At 35.8% G+C, this 19,785-nt stretch overlaps 1 protein-coding gene across 4 annotated transcripts in view; it reads right to left on the bottom strand.

Moving 5' to 3' along the window:
* Positions 1–306: 306 nt before the first annotated feature.
* LOC131036706 (protein TIC 22, chloroplastic) overlaps positions 307–19,785 on the bottom strand; it is a 171,856-nt gene continuing 152,377 nt past the window's right edge. Inside the window, exons 6-9 of one of the 4 annotated variants that reach the window (XR_009104132.2) lie at positions 1,193–1,276; positions 999–1,034; positions 613–889; positions 307–500 (exon numbers count right to left, since the gene is read on the bottom strand). Coding sequence is in view for 2 of the 4 variants with exons in the window: in XM_057968667.2 (XP_057824650.2) it covers positions 767–889; positions 999–1,034; positions 1,193–1,276 (243 nt within the window). In the remaining 2 variants the exon portion in view is untranslated. Of the gene's footprint in view, positions 890–998; positions 1,035–1,190; positions 1,277–19,785 lie in introns of those variants that run through there. The other 3 variants (XM_057968667.2, XM_057968666.2, XM_057968668.2) reach the window with 3 other exon arrangements.

Genomic DNA, 19,785 nt, shown 5'->3' with positions numbered 1-19,785 from the left:
CTTTACTTTATGTGAGTTGTGTGATAAATTACCTTAAAATTGTGGATAGATAAAATCCATATCACATTTAAAAAAAACTGAAGTCACACGAAATTCCATGTAACCACTGCATGGTTGCAAAGTTAGCCCACACAGCTATTGGCCTCTCTCCCCTACTTAACCAAACAATTATTTCATGGCCGATTTTATTTTCTTTATATAAACATTAAAATGGTATTAAAACATTTTGAAATGCTCATTTTAGGTTCTTCATATCTTGAAACGCACATTCGAGACTGCAAGTTTTACCAGCAATCGCAACTTGACTTTGCATGAGACAGCCAACTAGCTGTTTCTAATTTCCAATTATTGTATCTGTAGCACAGAAATGGGCTTTCCAAGGCAATTTCATGTTTCAAACTTAAAATCACGTAAGAAAATGACTTTCACTCAGCAATGCCAAATGAAAAATGAAAACTCCACTTCCCACCAAATATGAAGACTCGATTAGCAATGTGCCTCTGTTGAAGCAAGAAATAAGTTACTGTAAGTATATTTCCAAAGTACATTGTTTTATACATTCTGTTTAAAGATCTGCACTACTTTTCTTTGTCAATCAAAAAGAAAGCTAACCATCCATGGAGCTCTTTTCTGTGGCCATCTCATCTGTATGAATTTGAGCCATTACAGAAAATTTTGTAGTAACCATGAGCATGGATGAGAGCAATAGAAGCAGACCTGGCACCCCAAATGCGATCTTCAACACACAAGATGATAATTATACAATTCAACCAAAAGTAGAACCGTTGCTCGGAATATGAGCTGAGGTTTTCTTCGCTGCTTGACTAAAAACATCGAGGCCGGGAGGAATGAACACAATGTCCTCCCATCCCGAGCTGTCCTCACTATTCTGTTATATTCATTCATTAATTGGAACAGTTAGCAGTGACATCAATTTTTACAACTACAAATTACGAACATCAGTATAGTGATATATTAATGTATAGTTCGGCAAATACCTCCATCTTCTTAATTACATCTTCAAAGCTCCCAACCTACAAGGAAATAAGAAAAAAATGAAAAATGAAAAATAAAGAAAATTTATGACGTGTAACATAATTATGATTCTTACGCTGACTTCTCAATTGACAAAGCCTAGCACTTCGTGCTAACTCAGAAAAGATTAGGAATTTTATAAGGTCTGAAGTGGCACCTGAATATCTGTATTAATTTCAAGAGAAGGATATAATCCCTTTTGCTGCTGAGAAGCTTGACTGAGAGAACTCTCTAAATCCTCCTGGAATATTTATAAGAAAACAAATGTTTGATATGTAAAATCCAAAAGCAGAGTAAAGTAAGCCGAATGAATGTTAAAACTCAGCAATTTGTCTTAATTTTGGACAGCATAAATGTTAAATAATATTAGAATCCTGCAAATTCACCATACAATGTCTCAACTCAAATAACTGTTTTGATAAAAAAGGAATACAAATCAAGTTAAAAATCATTATGAATCTACATACAATATGCAACATGAGGACAACATAAGCAGGTTGAACATAATCTAAAGAACCGCAGTAAATGTAGAAGAGAAATATCAAAGACAAGCTTCTAACTTTCCTGTTCAAACTACCTCTTCAAATTTAAAAAAAAAAAAACTGTTAATAGAAAGGTTCATACGAAACAATATTGAAATGTTCACAAAACTGCAAAATAATCGATCTCAAAGATTCTTCTAGACGCTCATCTGACATCTAGAATAAAGGAGAGGAAAGAACTAAGACAATAAAACAGGCTATATCTAAATGGAACAAGCTATTTGAATTATGCCCTATTACAAATAGTCTAAGTTACCGGTTCCGGTTCGGATTCGGGTTCGGATTCGGGTACGGATTTGCGGATTCGGCAAAAAAAAAATTTTTTTGGGTACGGGTACGGGTTCGTCCGTACATATATATATATATATTTTAATTTTTTTTAATATATATATATATATGTTCAAACTTCAAACATCAAAATTATATATGTTCACAGTTCAAACATACAAATATGAAACATACAATGTAACTTTCCCATACAATGATACATAAATGATAACAGATAAATCATAAATCATAAATCATAAATCCATAATTGCCAATGCCAATAAATATTCTGATATTGATGCGTGTCTCACACCTTCGTAGTCGTCACCTTCGAAGAAAAATACAAAAACTAAGAAGCCTGATTGTAAAGAAAAAATCTTCAAAAATGCAAGTAGAATAGGTTGAATGCATGTTTTGATGCATGAAATGCATCATAGAGGGGCGGATTAGGGTTTAGATGTAAAAATAAGATTAAAAAAATTGTTTTTTTATTGTTTTTAATTGCTTTCTAACCTGTGGGCCCCGTTTTTGGGAACCCACGGGCTTGGGTTCACCTGGGTCCTCTTGGGTTCACCCGGGTCCTCCTGGGTTCGCTCTGGGTCCCACCCGGGTCCTGCCCAGGCGGCTGGGTTCCCTGTGGGTCCTGACCCACAGGGAACCCAGCCGCCTGGGCAGGACCCGGGTGGGACCCAGAGCGAACCAGGCTGGGACCAGGACCAGGACCCAGCCAAAATAGGCAAGAACCGGTATCTGAGGATTCTAGCATTGCAACTTAAAATGACAGAAGTCACAGAACATTAAAAACTTTGATGCAGTTATATCTCTAGAAATTGCACTGAGTTTATTAAATTTCCACTAGTTTGACATTCGCTTCTTTTTAGTGGCTTTAGTGTTTATTTTGCTGTATTATTTAATACTTTTGATTCATTATCTTGGATATACCATGGCACAAGGTTGTCTCTTGGGTAAATTTCTTATGAATTATTTTAATATGAGTTTTATTCCATTTATTTTATACCTTTCGTTCGCTGTTTTAGATATTTATTGGTATAAATTTTGCCACTCTTAACTTTTCTGTTTAAGCTTATTTTGTATTTTTTTAATTCCAAAGTTCTAAAATCCCCACACATTTTCTTGAGAAAAAAAAATCAGAAATGTGAGGACCTCACCAGAAAGTAAAAACCAATACTTGCCATCCTTCACAGCCACTTTTGTTTAAGTTTTGAACTCTGAATATACCAGCAGTCAGCAACCTGATTTCTAGCCTTCCTCAATTAATGATAAACTCATCATTGATAAATTGATGAACTCGTTGTACTTATGAAATTTTTAGTAGTCATTTTTCATGTCAGATCACTGGTCTTTTCTTGTTCAATTAGTCATTGTGGAATCTTCATCACTGTGTTCATTGATGTGTTTTATCCCTGATCAGTGTTATTGTATTTTCCAACACAACAAACAAGATGAGCATCAAAGCTCAGGTGCAAAATATAGGTCAATTGAAGGCCAATAAATTAGCACTAACAAAAAATGATGAAGTAGGTGAACATCACAAAATTCCAAATAATAAATTGCTAAAGGAATACACAAAGTTAATACTTTATTGAATAACAACTATCTATGCAACGCTTGACAAAATTACTCAATTCAATTTCATTGTTTGGAATCACAAACACAAGATCAATGACCTCAACATAAACATGTGCAGCATAGGCTTAACATCAACTTACACACGTTCATTTAGTTAAAAAAAACATAAAGACTTGACTCAACAGCTTGGATGACAATTTTTGCAGTGTAACTTTGGCATCTACTCTCATTGCAATTGTGTGCTTGTATGTTACTGGTTCGCCCCCCTGGACCTACCAATTCGGGTCTGATCTGACCCAAGATCTGGATCTGAGTTTAGTTTGGCAAGGGGTGCAAATTGGGATCTAAAATCTTCCTACGGGTTTGTTTGGGATGATGTCAAGTGGATCTCCAATGAATTTCAACATTTTCCATTGCAACCGTGACTAAGTTCGACTTTTTTTCTTGCATCTGCAATTAATTTCAACATTTTCCCTGCAATCACGACTAACTTTGCCATTTTTTCCTACGACTTGATGCTCGCATTTTGCCTTGGGTTTGCTTTGGGTTGAGCAAGTGTGGGGTAAATGGTTCAAAAATGCAGATCCCTTCCATCTAGGGGTTAGGACATCATCTTTTCATGTCAAAGACATGGATTTGATTCTCATAGGAGGTCACTCCTATCTGTGGTTATGGCTTTACTCTCACTTTGAGATAACTATACTTCCCAAACCACCCCTGGATCAATATTTCGGCCTTGGTTGGGTGTAGTTTCCTTTCTCTCCCTCACCTTATAGCTGTCACCCAAATCCACACATGTCTGAACCAGTACTAGGATCAATAAGTTAGATATGCTCTTAAGACATTTATAAGTTAATCAAAGGAAGCTTTTAGGGATCGAATAATAATAAAATAGCATAAATAAAGCCCCACTTTAAAGCAACCCTAGCTCTATCCATAGTAGAGAGAAAATAAATCACTCAAATAGATCCTTGTTTGCTTTAACTATATTTTTTCCTTAACATAGGGTTACGATTCGCTGATTTTTGCTTTAAAACTTTGGACTTAGCACTGAAAATTTGAGGTTGCTAATTTAAGAAGGTTTTTCATGTGGCATTGCCACCTCAAAATGGTGCCTAACTTACTTAAGTTGCCTTTTTTCTCATTCTTGAAACCTTCATGTGGCAATTCCACTCAAAAAAGTGTGAAATTTTGATACTTCAACAGGCTTTTACTTGAGTCACATTTCTGTTCTGACTTTGCCACCTTTGTTGTACTTCATTTATTCATCTGCCACTCTTGTCGGTTTTTTCTCTTGGCTACGTCACTTGAAAAGTACAACACTAAAACTTCAATTCATACTCTTTTAAGAACTAGTGGAATTTATCAATATTTTAGCACTTTTAGTTGATTTGTGTTGTGTGGTTTTCTTTTATGTTTTTAAGTTGTCTTTGCTGGTCACATTTTCCTCATTCATCTGTCACTTGTCATTTTTTTCTCTTGGCTGACATGAATGCTATTTCAAATTGAGTTCTTTCTTTGTCAGAGTTTGCTCGTCTCTACCACCCTTGGCATAGTTTTAGACTCAGTTTACCACCTTTGTCAAAACTTTAGATTGGCTTAATCCTTCTAATTATGCACCACGTAAATGGTAGTTTACCTTGAAGTGAATGGCAGATTTTTGTTGTGCCATTGTCACCTTGATCAGAGTTATAGACTGGCATTGCCATCAATAAAGTGCAAGTTTCTCTTAAGTTTGATGCATTTCCACCTTGGCACACTTTTGGATCACCTCTAGCACCTTTATTAGAAATTTGGACCATCTTTGCTGAGGCAAAGTTGCTTTGTCTCATAATCTTCGCTGAGCTCCTTTGTATTGGCAAAACTTTTGCTTGCCTTCATTACCTTTTAACCCTTGGAATGATTTCCAATGAGGTTTGCCACTTTGGGCGTCCTTTCCTTGTGGTGTTGCCATTCAAATTGTGCACCAATACTAAGAAGTGTCCCTATTTTACCTTTGCGAATGTGTCACATGAATGGAGTCCTAGAGGAATTTACTTAACCATTTGTCGATCTTTAATAATATTAGGCCAAGGTCTTTGCCATTTCCTTCTCTTTCTTTTCACTATTTGTTCCTCCATTAGTCAGGAACTTCTTTGTCTTTAATTTGGCATGGTGCAACCTCAAAGAAATCTCAAGAGCTGTTAATTGGAAATTAGAGTTAGACCATACTAGACATCTTTGCAACTCCACTAGAAGAATTGAGTTGACATTAATAAAATTACAAGAACGACTTGACCTAAGACTAGCTACATAAATGTAGGCAGCATTTTGTAGGGGTACTCACAAATAAAGACACAAAAAGGCACCTCTTCTAGGCACGTGCCCTTCATAGAGAACCTAAAGTTAGTTTTGAAACAAAATGTGCAGCCTAGACCTTAGGCATACATTGCTCCACCAAGGCATACAAAAATAAAATGTTCAAAACTCTAGAAGTGGCAATATACTCTAGGGCATGTGTTCAAGCTTAAACATGATCTAGACGAGTTTCAATTAAAAAAATACAAGCAGCAAACTAATCACTATGGCATGATCCGCACAGCTTTGTGAGGAAATACCATAATGAAAAGGGGCTTTCCATCTTCACAACTGCATGGTTTCATGTGTGTTATTCTTTTCACTCATTCAAGGATTTCTATTTGCTAAAGTAAAGAATGGGTGTGAAGTTTCACTAGGTTGGATAGCTATTATTTGCCATTGGAAAGATCTTGTAATGCTTTATGGCAGATTTTACAGCAGTGTATCATCATTATTCCACCATTCTCAAAGGATTTTTGCAGGCTTTCAAGCATTCAAAGCTGCCATAGCAGCATACAACGGGATTCAAAGATCAGATGAAGGTTGCATTGCACCCAAGGTTTCATCTTCATTTTCTATTCTCCACAAAGGCACCTAGGGTTTTATAATCAGATTTTCAGCAAGGAGACCATGCGGCATTCGGTACATGGGGTTTCATATTTGCCAAGGTCTACAGATTTCAAAACAACAAATATTGTAAATTTTCAGAAAGAAGCTAAGTTGTGGAGAATCATTTTCAACAAGGAAAGAAAGGGTTTATCATCAAATCGAAGTCACCAAGATCATTTCAAGTGTGTGACGCTTGCTTGGTAGGGTTTCATAGATGTCATACCATTTCCAAAATATGGAAATTCCTTCTGTTTTGTCATGTGATTACCCTAAAATCCAAGGATTTGAACTAGGGTTTGTGAACATGCAAGATTTGAACCTAAGACAAAAGATTAAGAGTGGGAATAAAATAGCAAAGAAGCTCAAAGAAATTGTTCATTGAAGCCACATCCTCTCTCTTTTGGCACAAAACTAGGAATTGGCCTATACTTATGCCAAGCATTATGAACGTATGAAGAAGGAAACCATATGGTAGGTAATGACATTATTGGCAAATTTAGTGTGGATTTCATATAGGAGGCTTTTGTCTTATTATTGTATGGAGAAACAAGAAATAAATGTGAATGAAGTGAAGATGCATGAAATAATAACCTCTTAGAGTCCCAAAAGCAAGCAAGGAAACATTCGTTGACGCTGACAAAAAGGTCCCATCGATTACCAATCACGATAAGAAATAAATTCAAGGAAGAACTCTTCCTAATGATCACTTTGCTTAACTGTGTGATAGAGAAGACAAGGCCAAAATATTCAAATCTTGGATGTTCTAAATGATGAACTCTATATGTGACAACAAGATCTTTTGTGATTGGGGTATTCTAATAAATGAATGCATTCATTGGTAGCTATGTGAGATTGAGCAAACCCACGAGTTCCCCATGATATCCAACCTTGCACACACTATACTGAGGAATAGATGTTTTGTCAATTTAACCAAAGTGGGTCCATTAAATATAAATTGCATCTACAAACTCTAATCATAGTTTGAATCAGTGTTACAAGACTCGGTAGGACTTGCCTAGACTCGGCGAGGCCCCAAGCGGGTGACCCTTGGCGAGTCTAGGAGACTCAACTGCTGAGTACTCGCCAGACTTGCCAATTCTGAGCGAGTCCTACAAGGTAGACTTGACCATTTTAGTTACTTTTTAAAAAAAACTTACAAGCTTTGAATGCTTTTTTGGTTTATGACATGCCCATCTAGGGTTTACAAAAAAATATGAAGTGTGTGTGTACAATGAAATTCTGTGTGGTTTTGAAGGTCTTCATTTCAGCTTGGTGGCAAGGGCTCGACCCCTCTGCTGAACACACCACAAGACTGAGAGGGGAGGTGAATCAGTCCGGACCTAAACACAACTTATTTATAATCCTTTAAACATCAAATCACAATTAACTAATCTTTGCAATCATGAAACATGAAACCATAAAGCACAATACACACAAGAACACTAGATTTACGTGGAAAACTCAAGAAAGAAAAACCATGGTGAGAATCACACTCACAATATGAATAAACAATTACAATGTTTTAGGCTCAAGGCCAAGGAAGCTCACTGCACCTGATTGGACTTGGAAAACTAAGGCGCATAGCCTTGGGGCAAGATACAAGGGACATGCATTACTGAGACACCCAATCTCAAGGCAAGATACAAAGGACTTGCATTACTGAAGCGCACTACTTTAGGGCAAGATACAGAGATTGCACAAGCTGCCAAAGGACTCACTGTCTTCCGGCAAGTATGGTGAAATGATGAATTGAAATGAGCAAGATCTCCTAATCATGAAACTATCCTTGAACTACTATGTCAAGCGAATAATATCATGGTAAACATATCTCACTCCATTCACTATCTCAAAACACTGTCACCTTGAAGATATGATCATCAAAGCTTGTCACAAAATGAAATTTGCACTTTTGCTTCTTCACATATGCTTGCATAATATTTATATCCAATTCACAACAATCCACTCATCAATACACATAGCCGCACTTCCAATTATACTAGGTTATTCATTGAAACCCTCAACTAAGTCCGCCATAGACAGAATATACATGAATTACATAAAGTCAGCCACCACAAGCAACTATATACAATATGGTCCACTCTAGGAGATAAAGGGGACCTAAATACATCTCCCTAAGTCAATTCCAACAAACCGCACACACTAGCAAATCCTCCAAAGTCGACATCCAACATAACACGTAGAAAAACAATGAAGCATGTCAACCGGTCGGTCCAAAATCATCACCCAATGCAAATTATTCAATGCGGATCTACATACGCCACAATAAGACCCATATCAACATTCTAACTCAACCTCTAATGCAAATCCAAACCAAAAGAGTATGATCCAAAAAAGATAAATCAACTGAGTTAGCCAAAGACCAACACAACTGATAGTGCCGAACACAGAACAACATAACTTCATTGGCCAATCATACCAACACTAGAAATCTGAACTGGAAAATTGCACGAAACATATGAAAATGTCCTCCAAGCCGCAACACTTGAACCAACACAACAAGCAATGCAGAGCATTCTTCGGAATAGTCCTGATAGACAATGTCATTGTCAACAAACCGCCACAACCAAATTCATCATCTAAGCAACTAAGGACCTATAAACATGATAGTGCAAAATCCACATAACGCAAACATTATATCCAAACTGCAAGTCATCATCTTAAAAAGCCGGAGGAATGCGGAACATTCTTCCATAAGGACATTATCTTGTATATTGTAACTTCCACTATTGTGGCCTTTCGGAAACACCTCAAACTCACTTAACATTATTACCAAACAACATAACAACATTTGTGTTGTCCTCATTTTTGTTTTAGAAAATATGGACTATAGCAGAGAAATTTTTGTCAAAAAATGAAAATTTTACTGTGGCACGCTTCCCAAGGTAGAAATTTTCTCTACCCTTGGACTGGACTTATCCTCAGTCCATCCTCAAACCACGTTTCGATTTTCATCGCGTTTCGAGTTTGTTTGCTTTGTTTTTCTTTCAATTTTGGGTTTTTTCTCCCTAACTGCAGATGGGAAATTGGACTTAAGTTGCAAGTTTTATTTTTCCTTGTTTTAGTGTTGTAGGGAAATTTTAAGTTAATTACAAGTGCATTTTATAAAAAATAGAACTTGTAACTTACTTTTTATTCCCCCTTGTTGCTTTTTTGACTTTTTAGTCATTGTAGGAACATTTTAAACATATTACAAGTGAACTTTAAATTATAAAGCTAAAACAAAACTTGTAATTCATTTAAAAAGGTCCACTTAAGTGATTTTAAGTTATGGTAGGGTTTTTTTCCCTCCATTACAAGTTTTATAAAGTCACTTTAAGTTGTAATAGGGATTTTATTTCCCTATTACAAGTTTTATTTTTAAGTTATTTTTGTGACTTGTAAAAGGAATTTTATTTTCCCTTTACATGTCTTTTGTTGAGTTGTTTATAAAGAGCACACAGTTATACTGAGAGGGGGGGGGGGGTGAATCAGTATAATGAAACTTTTTGCCAATTCAATATTTTATATGATAGAATATATATATATATATATATATATATGTAATTTTTCTTTTACAATTGTTTGTGAGCACCAACCCACTGGAAGCACCAACCCCCTAATTTTGTTTTGTGAGCACCAACCCATTGGAAGCACCAACTCCCAAAATTTTTGTTTTGTGAGCACCAACCCACTGGAAGCACCAACTCCCCAAATTCTGTTTTGTGAGCACCAACCCACTGTATGAAAATCTGATTATATTTTGCACAGTACCTCTACACACAACACTTTCTCTTCAGATATATTCTTTTATTTTATTTTTCAACTCGGCACTCTCATTCTCTCACAATCTAAAATAATTTCAGAATTATTATTCTCCACACATCAATTATTCCATACTACACACGTGATTGTCTTCACACACATCATAGTCTGAAAATAAATTCAGACTTATTAACTCTACGTACTCTTCTTCTTATTCATATAATTCACACCTGTATTTCTCTTTTCAGAATAATAACCGCAGCACCCAACACTATACACACACACTTTTTGTCATCAAATGAATCCTTGTATATATCTTTATGTCTCCATGAGTAGAGACATCCTTTTTGGAAAGGTGACACCCCTCCAATCTAACATAACTTTTCTTACAAACGTAACCCTTATTAAGTCGGTGCTATTATTTTTATTAACAAGCACCCAATCCTTTTATGAACTATTGTTTAAATAAATACTTCTCATACAACGTCTTTTATTATTGTTGTTCTTTATTAATAAAAATAGAGATCTTTACGATTGTTGACTAAATCTCTTCCCTTCGTATCTTTCATTACCAAATTACATCGCTGTCACTAAGTCTGCTGTCGTATTCTTACTTAAATACACAGTTTCTTATTAATATCTATTCCTCTCATTTATTATCCTTCACATTATCGGTAAATCTGATCCAAGCTCATATACTAGTCATATTTCACAAATCTGATCACAAGTCCGATCATACACATAGTCAGATCACTGTATTTGAATATAGCTTTGGTGACTTCTACTTGACGTCTCAATTCTCAAATGCATATCCTTAATCAGCAATCACAAATTACATCTGTAGATGATCTATTATATTTTGATTGTTTTTAACTTTGACCTCATAGAAGTTAATGTCGATCTTCCATATGAGTTATAAATACGATTTCATATTAATACAGGCCAGCATCACTATATTCATAATCGTGGCAGATATATATTGACTGGGTACTTGTATTTGGCGGCAATGACCTGTGTAATCATTAGCGATCTGGTAAGGGTTGTTTATTATAAATGTAAACACTCATTTCGAGCCCTCCTCATGATAAGTATAGAAGAGCCTTTGCTGTTGACTTCTTGGCAACCATTCGATTCTAATAATAGAGGCGCTGCACTCAATATTGGAATCTTCTTATATTATCGTCGCCTTCATATGAGATCATTCTAAACTGTTCTAGAATAGTTCAAACCATCAGCTTCAAGATCCTTCTAATGTTCGTTGTTACCAGCATTCCGTTCATAGTCTCATAATGATGTCTTTTATCTGCAAGATACATTTTATTTTTCTATATGTGATTGGTACCCAGCCTTTCTTTGATGGTCTTTCTTCAATTAATTTTGGCACAGTCCATTGCACATACGAACTGGAGTTCTAAGACATATGGATTGGAGATGATTTATGATGTATTCAATAATGTTGGTATCCACCTCTCAAGCTCTATGTCCCGACACTTGGCAATTGCTCCATATGATTCTGACCCTTCTCTTTGTAATTACTGAGATGACTTATCGTAGCACCATGTATATGGTATCCTTTTGCTGGGCATATCGGCACGGGATTGTCTTTAGTTCGAACAGCATTCAAATTTATATATTCATCTTAACTGAGTCTTCAACAAGTGTTGTAGAATGCCGTTGAGGCAATCTAAATCTATATTTAGAATCATGCTCTCAAAAATGTATATCTCAATCAATAATCAGAAATATATTTTCAGAAATATATACTGAATCTATAATCAGAAATATAGATATCTGAGTCTTGCTGATATCAAGACTGCGACCAAATACTGTCATACGGGCTAGCATCTTTTTATATATACACAATGTATTCTGTGTCTATTGAATCTCTATATGTTGCTGTATATAAACATATATGTATTATGTAGCTATTTGTTGTTATAGTCATGTCTTGCTCTTGCTCTGTATGTACAGTATTATATATCAGAATGTACAGTATATATTCTCAGTCACTATGCTCTGTAGCTGAGACAATATAAATCAATTTGTTGCTTAGTGGTTCATTGTTAAACAGATCTCTGCATTGATCACCGTATACCCTCATCTTATATATGAAGTTCATCTTCAATACTATCACTAATTCGATCATGGAGATGCCTTCAATTCTGATTATTAATGGTTTCATGTAGTCTTCTTCATATAAATCACAGCTATCCAATTCCTTAACCATTATCTTTGACATCAATGACAATATTTCCATCAGTTTAAAACTTGTAAGGGGAGTTTTACTTCCCTTTTACATATATTTTAAACTTGTTGTTTGCTCTCGCAAACCCGATTTTGCCTTAATGAATGAAAAGTGAACTTTTTAAAACTTGCAAATGGGTTTTAGAAACCCAATTTCACATGTTTTTTGCAATTTTAAACTCGTCGTTCTTCCTCAAGAACCCAACCAGCTATAGAGGTTGTTTATGTTGAAGATTACAAACGATTTTTGTGGAGGAATCATAGGAGGAGGAAGGCGTTTTGGTTTCATACCGATTTTCATGCATCTTCAAACTCCTTTCATGCCATTTGGAAGACGTTTTGCTGGTTCAAAAGCTTTCTAACAGCAAACACGTGTTTCACGAAATGCCACAATTTTCTTCTTGAAGTGCCACGAATCTTGGTTCTCCTAAGTCGTTTTGGCTTCTTGTAACTAGGCGTGGAGATTGAATGCATCATTTGACCGATTCTTCATGCATTTTGATAGGCGTTTTGCTACATATGGCATTTTTTTCAAAAACGTGGCTAGGGTTTGGAGTTTAGTTTGTTGTCTATTTAAGAGATTCCTTCTCTTCTTCCAAGGATTGCTTCTTGTTCTTGGGAGGTCATTTTGTTGATCAAGGTATGCTTTCTTCCCTTGTTCTTGTTTTAGTTTGTTTTAGTCTCCTTGATCAATTTGTATATATGTTAGTTTTGTCTTGTTCTTGCCTAAAATCGGTTTTGTAAGAGATTTTCCCCTTTGTTCCAAGTTTGCAAAGCAATTTGTGAATTGCATTGTCTTTCCCCATTTTCCCTCATTGCTTGCATTTGGGATTTAAAAACCCAATTGCAAGTGAGATAAAAATAGTTGATCTACCCCTTTGGTTGAAAAATCATAACTATCTTTTGTTGGAATTCCAAGTTTCAAAGTTGGAAAATACTCATCCCTTCAAAATCGGGTTTTTAAAACTTGATTACAAGTTGAAAGTTCTTCCCATTTTCATAAAGATGTTCTTCCCAAAACCTTTTCATTTTCACTCATATTCATTGCCATCATCTGTGTATACCATTCCTGCCATTTCCTACATGTCAAAATCTCATTTTTCACCCACTAACTCATTTTCCTTTTTACAAGTATACTTGCATTCGGGTTTCAAAAGCCTGGTTGCACATTTGTTCTTCCCTACTTGTATACTTGTAAAACGTTCCCCAAGATCCGAAATTGGTCAAAACCCAAGTTCCAAGCATCCCTATTTATTTCCCATCTTCCTCTCACAAAGTTGTGAAGTGCAAGAGATAGGATTTTTCCCATTTGAAGAAGAAAGATGCTAGTTGCAGCTGAAATTGATGTTGCTTTGACACTTTTAAGTCTTCATCGCAGCATATCAGGTTGTTCTTCAATGTCAGATTTACCATCATCTTCCATTCCAAAGAAGATGAAATACAAATTTGATAAGTACCCGAATGAGGTCTCTCCTTCACAAGTTTCCTCTCCTATGGATCATATCAAGGATACGAAAATAGGGCATGTTGACATGTCAGAGTTCATCAAAAGGGTGGAGCATCCACAGGATAATAATATGCAGCGATTGTTGGACAGCCACATTCACCATGCTTCTTCTTTTCCGGTGGCTTTCCTAGAACCCAAGTTCATTCTTGCTTGAGCTCACCATTTTGATAAAGAGATAAGAACTATCAGAAATGATGATGAGGAGGCAATAATCCGTCTTGATGCAGATACTATTGAAAAAAAATTCAGAATACCGTCAGCAGCTGTGTATATGGAGATTTCCAAAGATAGTGTAGCTGATTACTATGTCAAGAGGGAAAAGGATTGCAAATGCCACATTAACAGGTGAATCCTTTGTAAAGTTATATTCAATTGCAATAAAAGAACTTATTATATATGTGATAATATTGTCTAATATTTTATTGTTTCGTTTGCAGGCTGAAGGAGAGAGATCATTTATGTTTTTCTATGTCTTCTCCAAATGATTCATATCGGGCTTTATATGTTTAGAGGACCGGTCAATAGATGTCTTGACCGGTCATGTCATTTAGACATGACCGATCAAGGCACCTATTGATCGGTGCCTCTTCATATTGCACATCCCAATCTATGTTATGTTTGGTAACTAACAATAATACTTAAACACTTGTTCGAAGCGGTGTTTAGTTATGATGCTTTGTTAATGGCCCGAAAATGTTTATGAACTAAACTCGATAACAATAGCATTATATATGCTATCGGGTTAATACCCCGATAGCATATTAATGCCGATCCATTTATGGATCGACATTAATGTGCTATCGGGTTACTAGCCCAATAGCATTAGATTGACGCTTAACTATGTTAAGCAAGTCGTCAATCTAATCCATCTTTATCAATGTCAATATCATAATCATGATCAATGTTATAATCTGTTAGAACATAATGTTATTAGGGATCACATCCTTATAACATTTATATATAATGTTCTAATATAAGGTTATAAAACCTTATATATTATATGCTTTATAAGCATATCCCATTTGAAATAATTATAATCTAATAACTATTAGATTATTAATGAGTGGGGGTTATTGAAAAGGTGTGACTAGTGAAGTCACCCTTCCTCCCATATTTAAGGAGGTTCTCTCTCATTTGAGAGGTGTGAGAATTTGGAGCTTTATGGTGAGTTGTATCACTATGCATATGAGGTATTATTGGCCATGTGGTAGTATTGGAGGAGTATCCCCAGGTTCATGTCTATTTTATTATAGACTATATTTGTAAGTGTTTTAATTAAATGATGCTTTATGGGGTATTTTACCCGAAAGGGTTTTCCCCATGTATATCTTGTGTAATGTGTACATTTTGCATGTATGTTTCATATTTCATTTACCTTATAATCTTGTTTATAATGATTAGTATCCTTAGATCCTAATTTCTAACATGGTGTCAGAGCCTATTAGGCTATGCTAATCATTTTTATAGGTTATACTAGAAGATATATAAAACTTGATATGCAAAATTTATTTATGCTTAATCAACATATGTGCAAGGTCATTTGAGCTATGTATCTAATGTGCCTTCTCTATCGTTTTAAAATCAATTTATCAAGGTCAAGTAAGGAAATTCTACCTATTCCTTTTATAGGTGATAATTTTAAAATATTTCATATTCTTTTTCTAAAAGATTTACAATAGGATTGTGATAGGCAACTATTTGATTATCAGATGATTATGTTGTTTAAGTATTAAATTTCATAATCTAACTAACTCATTAATTGTTCTATTATTAGAAAATATATTATCAAAACTTTTTAGTGTCAATTATATAGAATATTTTTTTTTTTAATAGATTATTATCTCTTATTAAAGTTAAAAGATGAGCTCTTTAAAAGTCATAAGTAATGACCCTTGTTGCCCTCCTCTCATATCAATTGAATGTGTTGCCTTAATCAATACATCAAAAAATAATTACACTAGTAACAATATGATTATAAAGACATTTTCCAAAAAAAGAGCTAACATTTCAATTTACATCCCAAAAGATAAAAGTCAACATGACAAAAGAAGTTTACACATTAAACATCTTATTTACAAAACAGATTACCTTTCTATTATACCTAAACCTTTTCTGAAGTGATCAACCTTCACTCTGGAAAGTGGTTTGGTCAGAATATCTACAGTCTGATCTCCTGTGCTAACATATTCCAATTTGATCACATTTTTGTCTACCATGTCCCGCACATAATGGTATGGAATCTCAATATGCTTGGATTTGTCATGAAATACTAGATTTATAGAAAGCTTTATGCAGCTCTGGTTGTCACAATGGATGACGGTGGGTTTCATAGGTTCACCAAATAGTCCCACAAGCAACTTCCTAAGCCATACTACCTCTCGAGCAACCATGGAAGCTGTAATGTACTCGGCCTCGGTGGAACTCTGAGCTACAGAAGACTGTTTTCTGCTGATCCAAGCTATCATGGCTGATCCTAAACTGAAGCAACACCCTGAAGTTCTTTTCCTGTCAGTCACACTCCCAGCCCAATTTGAGTCTGTAAATCCGTGTAGGTCTAGATTGACTTTCTCATATTTGAGACCAAGGTTTAGAGTACCTTGTAAGTATCTCATAATGTGTTTCACTACAATCAAGTGAATTTCCTTAGGCTCACACATAAACTAACTTAAGGCATTGACATCATAACAGATATCTGGCCTTGTATTCACCAGATACATCAGGGACCCAATCATCTGTCTGTAGAGTGTAGGATCAGTGGATTGTGATTCTGTTGCTGCTTCCCTAAGTTTATGTAAATTTGTTTCCATGGGAGAGGTCATAGGTCTGCAGTTATGCATTCCGAATCTCTTCAAAATGTCCAAGGTATACTTTCCTTGATTTAGTATAATATTGTCAGAATTATGCCATACTTCCAATCCTAGGAAGTAATGAAGGAGGCCTAAGTCTTTCATATCAAATTCTTTGGATAGATCATTCTTGCATTGATCTATAAGATGATCATTTCCTGTGATTAATAAGTCATCAACATATAAAATCAACATTAGCATATCACCTTTATTTCTTTTGTAGTAGAGATTAGGATCTGCATCATTTTTATAGAAGCCTAGTTCTGAGAGATAGGTGTCAATTCTTTCATACTAGGCCCTGGAGGCCTGTTTAAGCCCATAGAGAGCTTTCTTGAGTCTGCACACATGAGACTCTGCATCATAAATTTCAAACCCTTCAGGTTGCTCTAGGTAGACTTCTTTTGAGATCTCACCATTTAGAAATGCTATCTTAACATCCATTTGGTGTACCTTCCATCCTTTTGCTGCTGCAATGGCTAATACAACTCTCACTGATGTATACCTGGCAACAAGTGCAAAGGTTTCTTCATAGTCTATTCCCTCCCTTTGTGAGAAGCCTCTGGCTACAAATTTGGCCTTGTGTTTCTCAATACTGCCGTCTGTAGCATGTTTGATTTTGAATAACCATTTAGATGAAACCACAGATTTTTGGTTGGCCTAGAAACAATCTCCCAAACATCATTTTTCATAATGGATTGATACTCTTTAGACATGGCATCCTTCCATACTTGATGTTTAAATGCATCTAATACATTGTTTGGTTCAGCTTTAGAGAGATCATTCATAAGAGCAACATAGCTAGTGAATTTATTAGGTCTTTTGCTTTCCCTGAAGGTTCCTGAAGGAGCAGCAAACTTTTGAGCTTTTGCTACAGTCTTGGTGGCCCATAGAGGTCTTTTTTTGAGGTTTTCTCTAGGTGGGATTGGAGTTTCACCTATGGTTTCCTCAAGATTCTCCCTCTGAAGCTCAGGAGTAGGGTCTTCTTCTATGTTAGGAGTGGGGATATAGATTTCAGGCTCTATTGTACTTAAGGCTCTTTTGAAGGCTAAGTCTTCTTCGAAGATTACATCCCTACTAAGTTCAATATTTTTCTGACCATGTATATATATTCTATAGGCCTTGGATGTTTCACTATATCCTACAAGTATTCCCCTTTTTCCAGAAGGTTCTAGTTTTAGTCTTTTTTCTTTAGGTACATGTATATAGAGAGGACACCCAAATATCCTAAGGTGGCTGATATCTGGTTTTAGTTTGGTAAATACTTCCTCAGGAGTTTTATCTTCAAGATGTGAGTGAGGACATCTATTTTGTATATACATAGCAGTGTTAGTTGCTTCTGCCCAAAGATTGATATTTAGATTCTGATCAAGAATCATGGCTTTGGCAGCTTCTACAATTGTCCTGTTTTTCCTCTCAACTACCCCATTTTGTTGAGGATTATAAGGTATTGTTATCTCCCTCTTAATCTTTGAGTTTTTACAAAAATCTCTAAATAATTCTGATGTGTATTCCCCCACATTATCAGTCCTTAGGGTTTTGATTTTATTACCTAAGTAGTTCTCTGTCAGTGTTTTAAACTCTTTAAACCTACTAAGGATCTCTTCTGATTCTTTACACTTTAGAAAGTAGATCCAAGTTTTCCTAGAGTAGTCATCAACAAATATTACATAATATAAACATCCTCCTAGAGAGGGAGTGGACATGGGTCCACATACATTAGAATGAACTAACTCTAATACTTTGCTTGTTTTCCTAGTACTATTATGGAAGGCACCCTTGATATTTTTAGCTAGGGCACATCCCTTGCATGCCTCTGAATGATATTGCTGCAACTTAGGTAAACCTGTGACAAGGTTTCCCATAGATGACAGAGCTCTATAATTCAGGTGGCCTAGTCTTCTATGCCAGACCTCATTTGCATTTGTTGCTTCGTGAATTAGGGCTAGGTTGGGCTCTGTGCACAGCTCATACAAATAGCCTCGTCTTTGACCAATGACTTTAGCTTTCTTGATGGAAGAATTTCTCGGCCAAGCCAACACCTTGTTCTCCATGAAGGTTACTCTATATCCGTTATCTTCTAGGGCTGATATGGAGACTAGATTTCTCTTGATGTCGGGGACATACAGTACTCCTTCGAGTTGCAATGATATGTCTGTCTTCAGTTTGATGGTGCAGGAACCAATTCCTCTAACTGGATGTGAGGAATCATCTTCGATGGTTACTTCCTCTTCATTATCCTCTGTCATAGAGTTTAGCACTTCTCTAAACCCTATAATGTGTCTGGATGAACCAATGTCGATTACCCAGGAGTTAGACTTATTTGATGCATGGCTTGTAAGTGCTGAGTAGAGGACATAGTTCTAGGAGTCATCTTCTCTTTTAGATTTTCCTGCTCTGGCAAATGTGGCTTGTTTGGCTCTCTCTGGACATTTTGCAACAAAGTGCCTGAACTTATCACACCTATAGCATTGAATATGTGATAGGTCTCTCTTTGAAGTGTTCTTGCCTTGATGACCCTTCCTCTTCCTAAATTGCTTCCTCTTGGTTGTCTTATTTGTGTTAGTATTTAGGACTTGAAGGTCTTCATCTATGTTCTTTTGTTTTATTCCCATCTCGTTCAATCTTGATTCTTCTTGGAGACAATCGTCCCTTAATCTTTCAAACTTAGGATACTTGGACCTTGCACTGGTGCCTTGGACGAATGTACTCCATCCACTAGGCAACCCATCTAGAGCAATGAGTGTTAACTCTTTGCTTTGGATCTCGTAATCCAGAGTTACTAGTTCATCTCTTAGAATTGATATCCGCATAAAGTAGGCGTTGATTGTCTCCCCCTTGTTCATGGTGATATGATTTATTTCTCGTTTTAATGCCAGAGTTCGACTTGCATTTGATATCTCAAATGTGCTTTCAAGTGCTTTGAACATTTTATAGGCTGTCTGATGTTTTCTTATGATGGGCATTATGTTGTTTCTCACCCCATCAACTATTATTTTGATGGCTTTTTCATTTCCTTCAATCCATGTGGTTTTGTTAGGTTCATTTT

Source organism: Cryptomeria japonica, chromosome 10 (genome assembly GCF_030272615.1).
Source record: "Cryptomeria japonica chromosome 10, Sugi_1.0, whole genome shotgun sequence".
Lineage (NCBI taxonomy): Eukaryota > Viridiplantae > Streptophyta > Pinopsida > Cupressales > Cupressaceae > Cryptomeria > Cryptomeria japonica.
The sequence above is the reverse complement of the archived record's forward strand: the minus strand, read 5'-3'. Positions and strand labels throughout refer to the sequence as shown.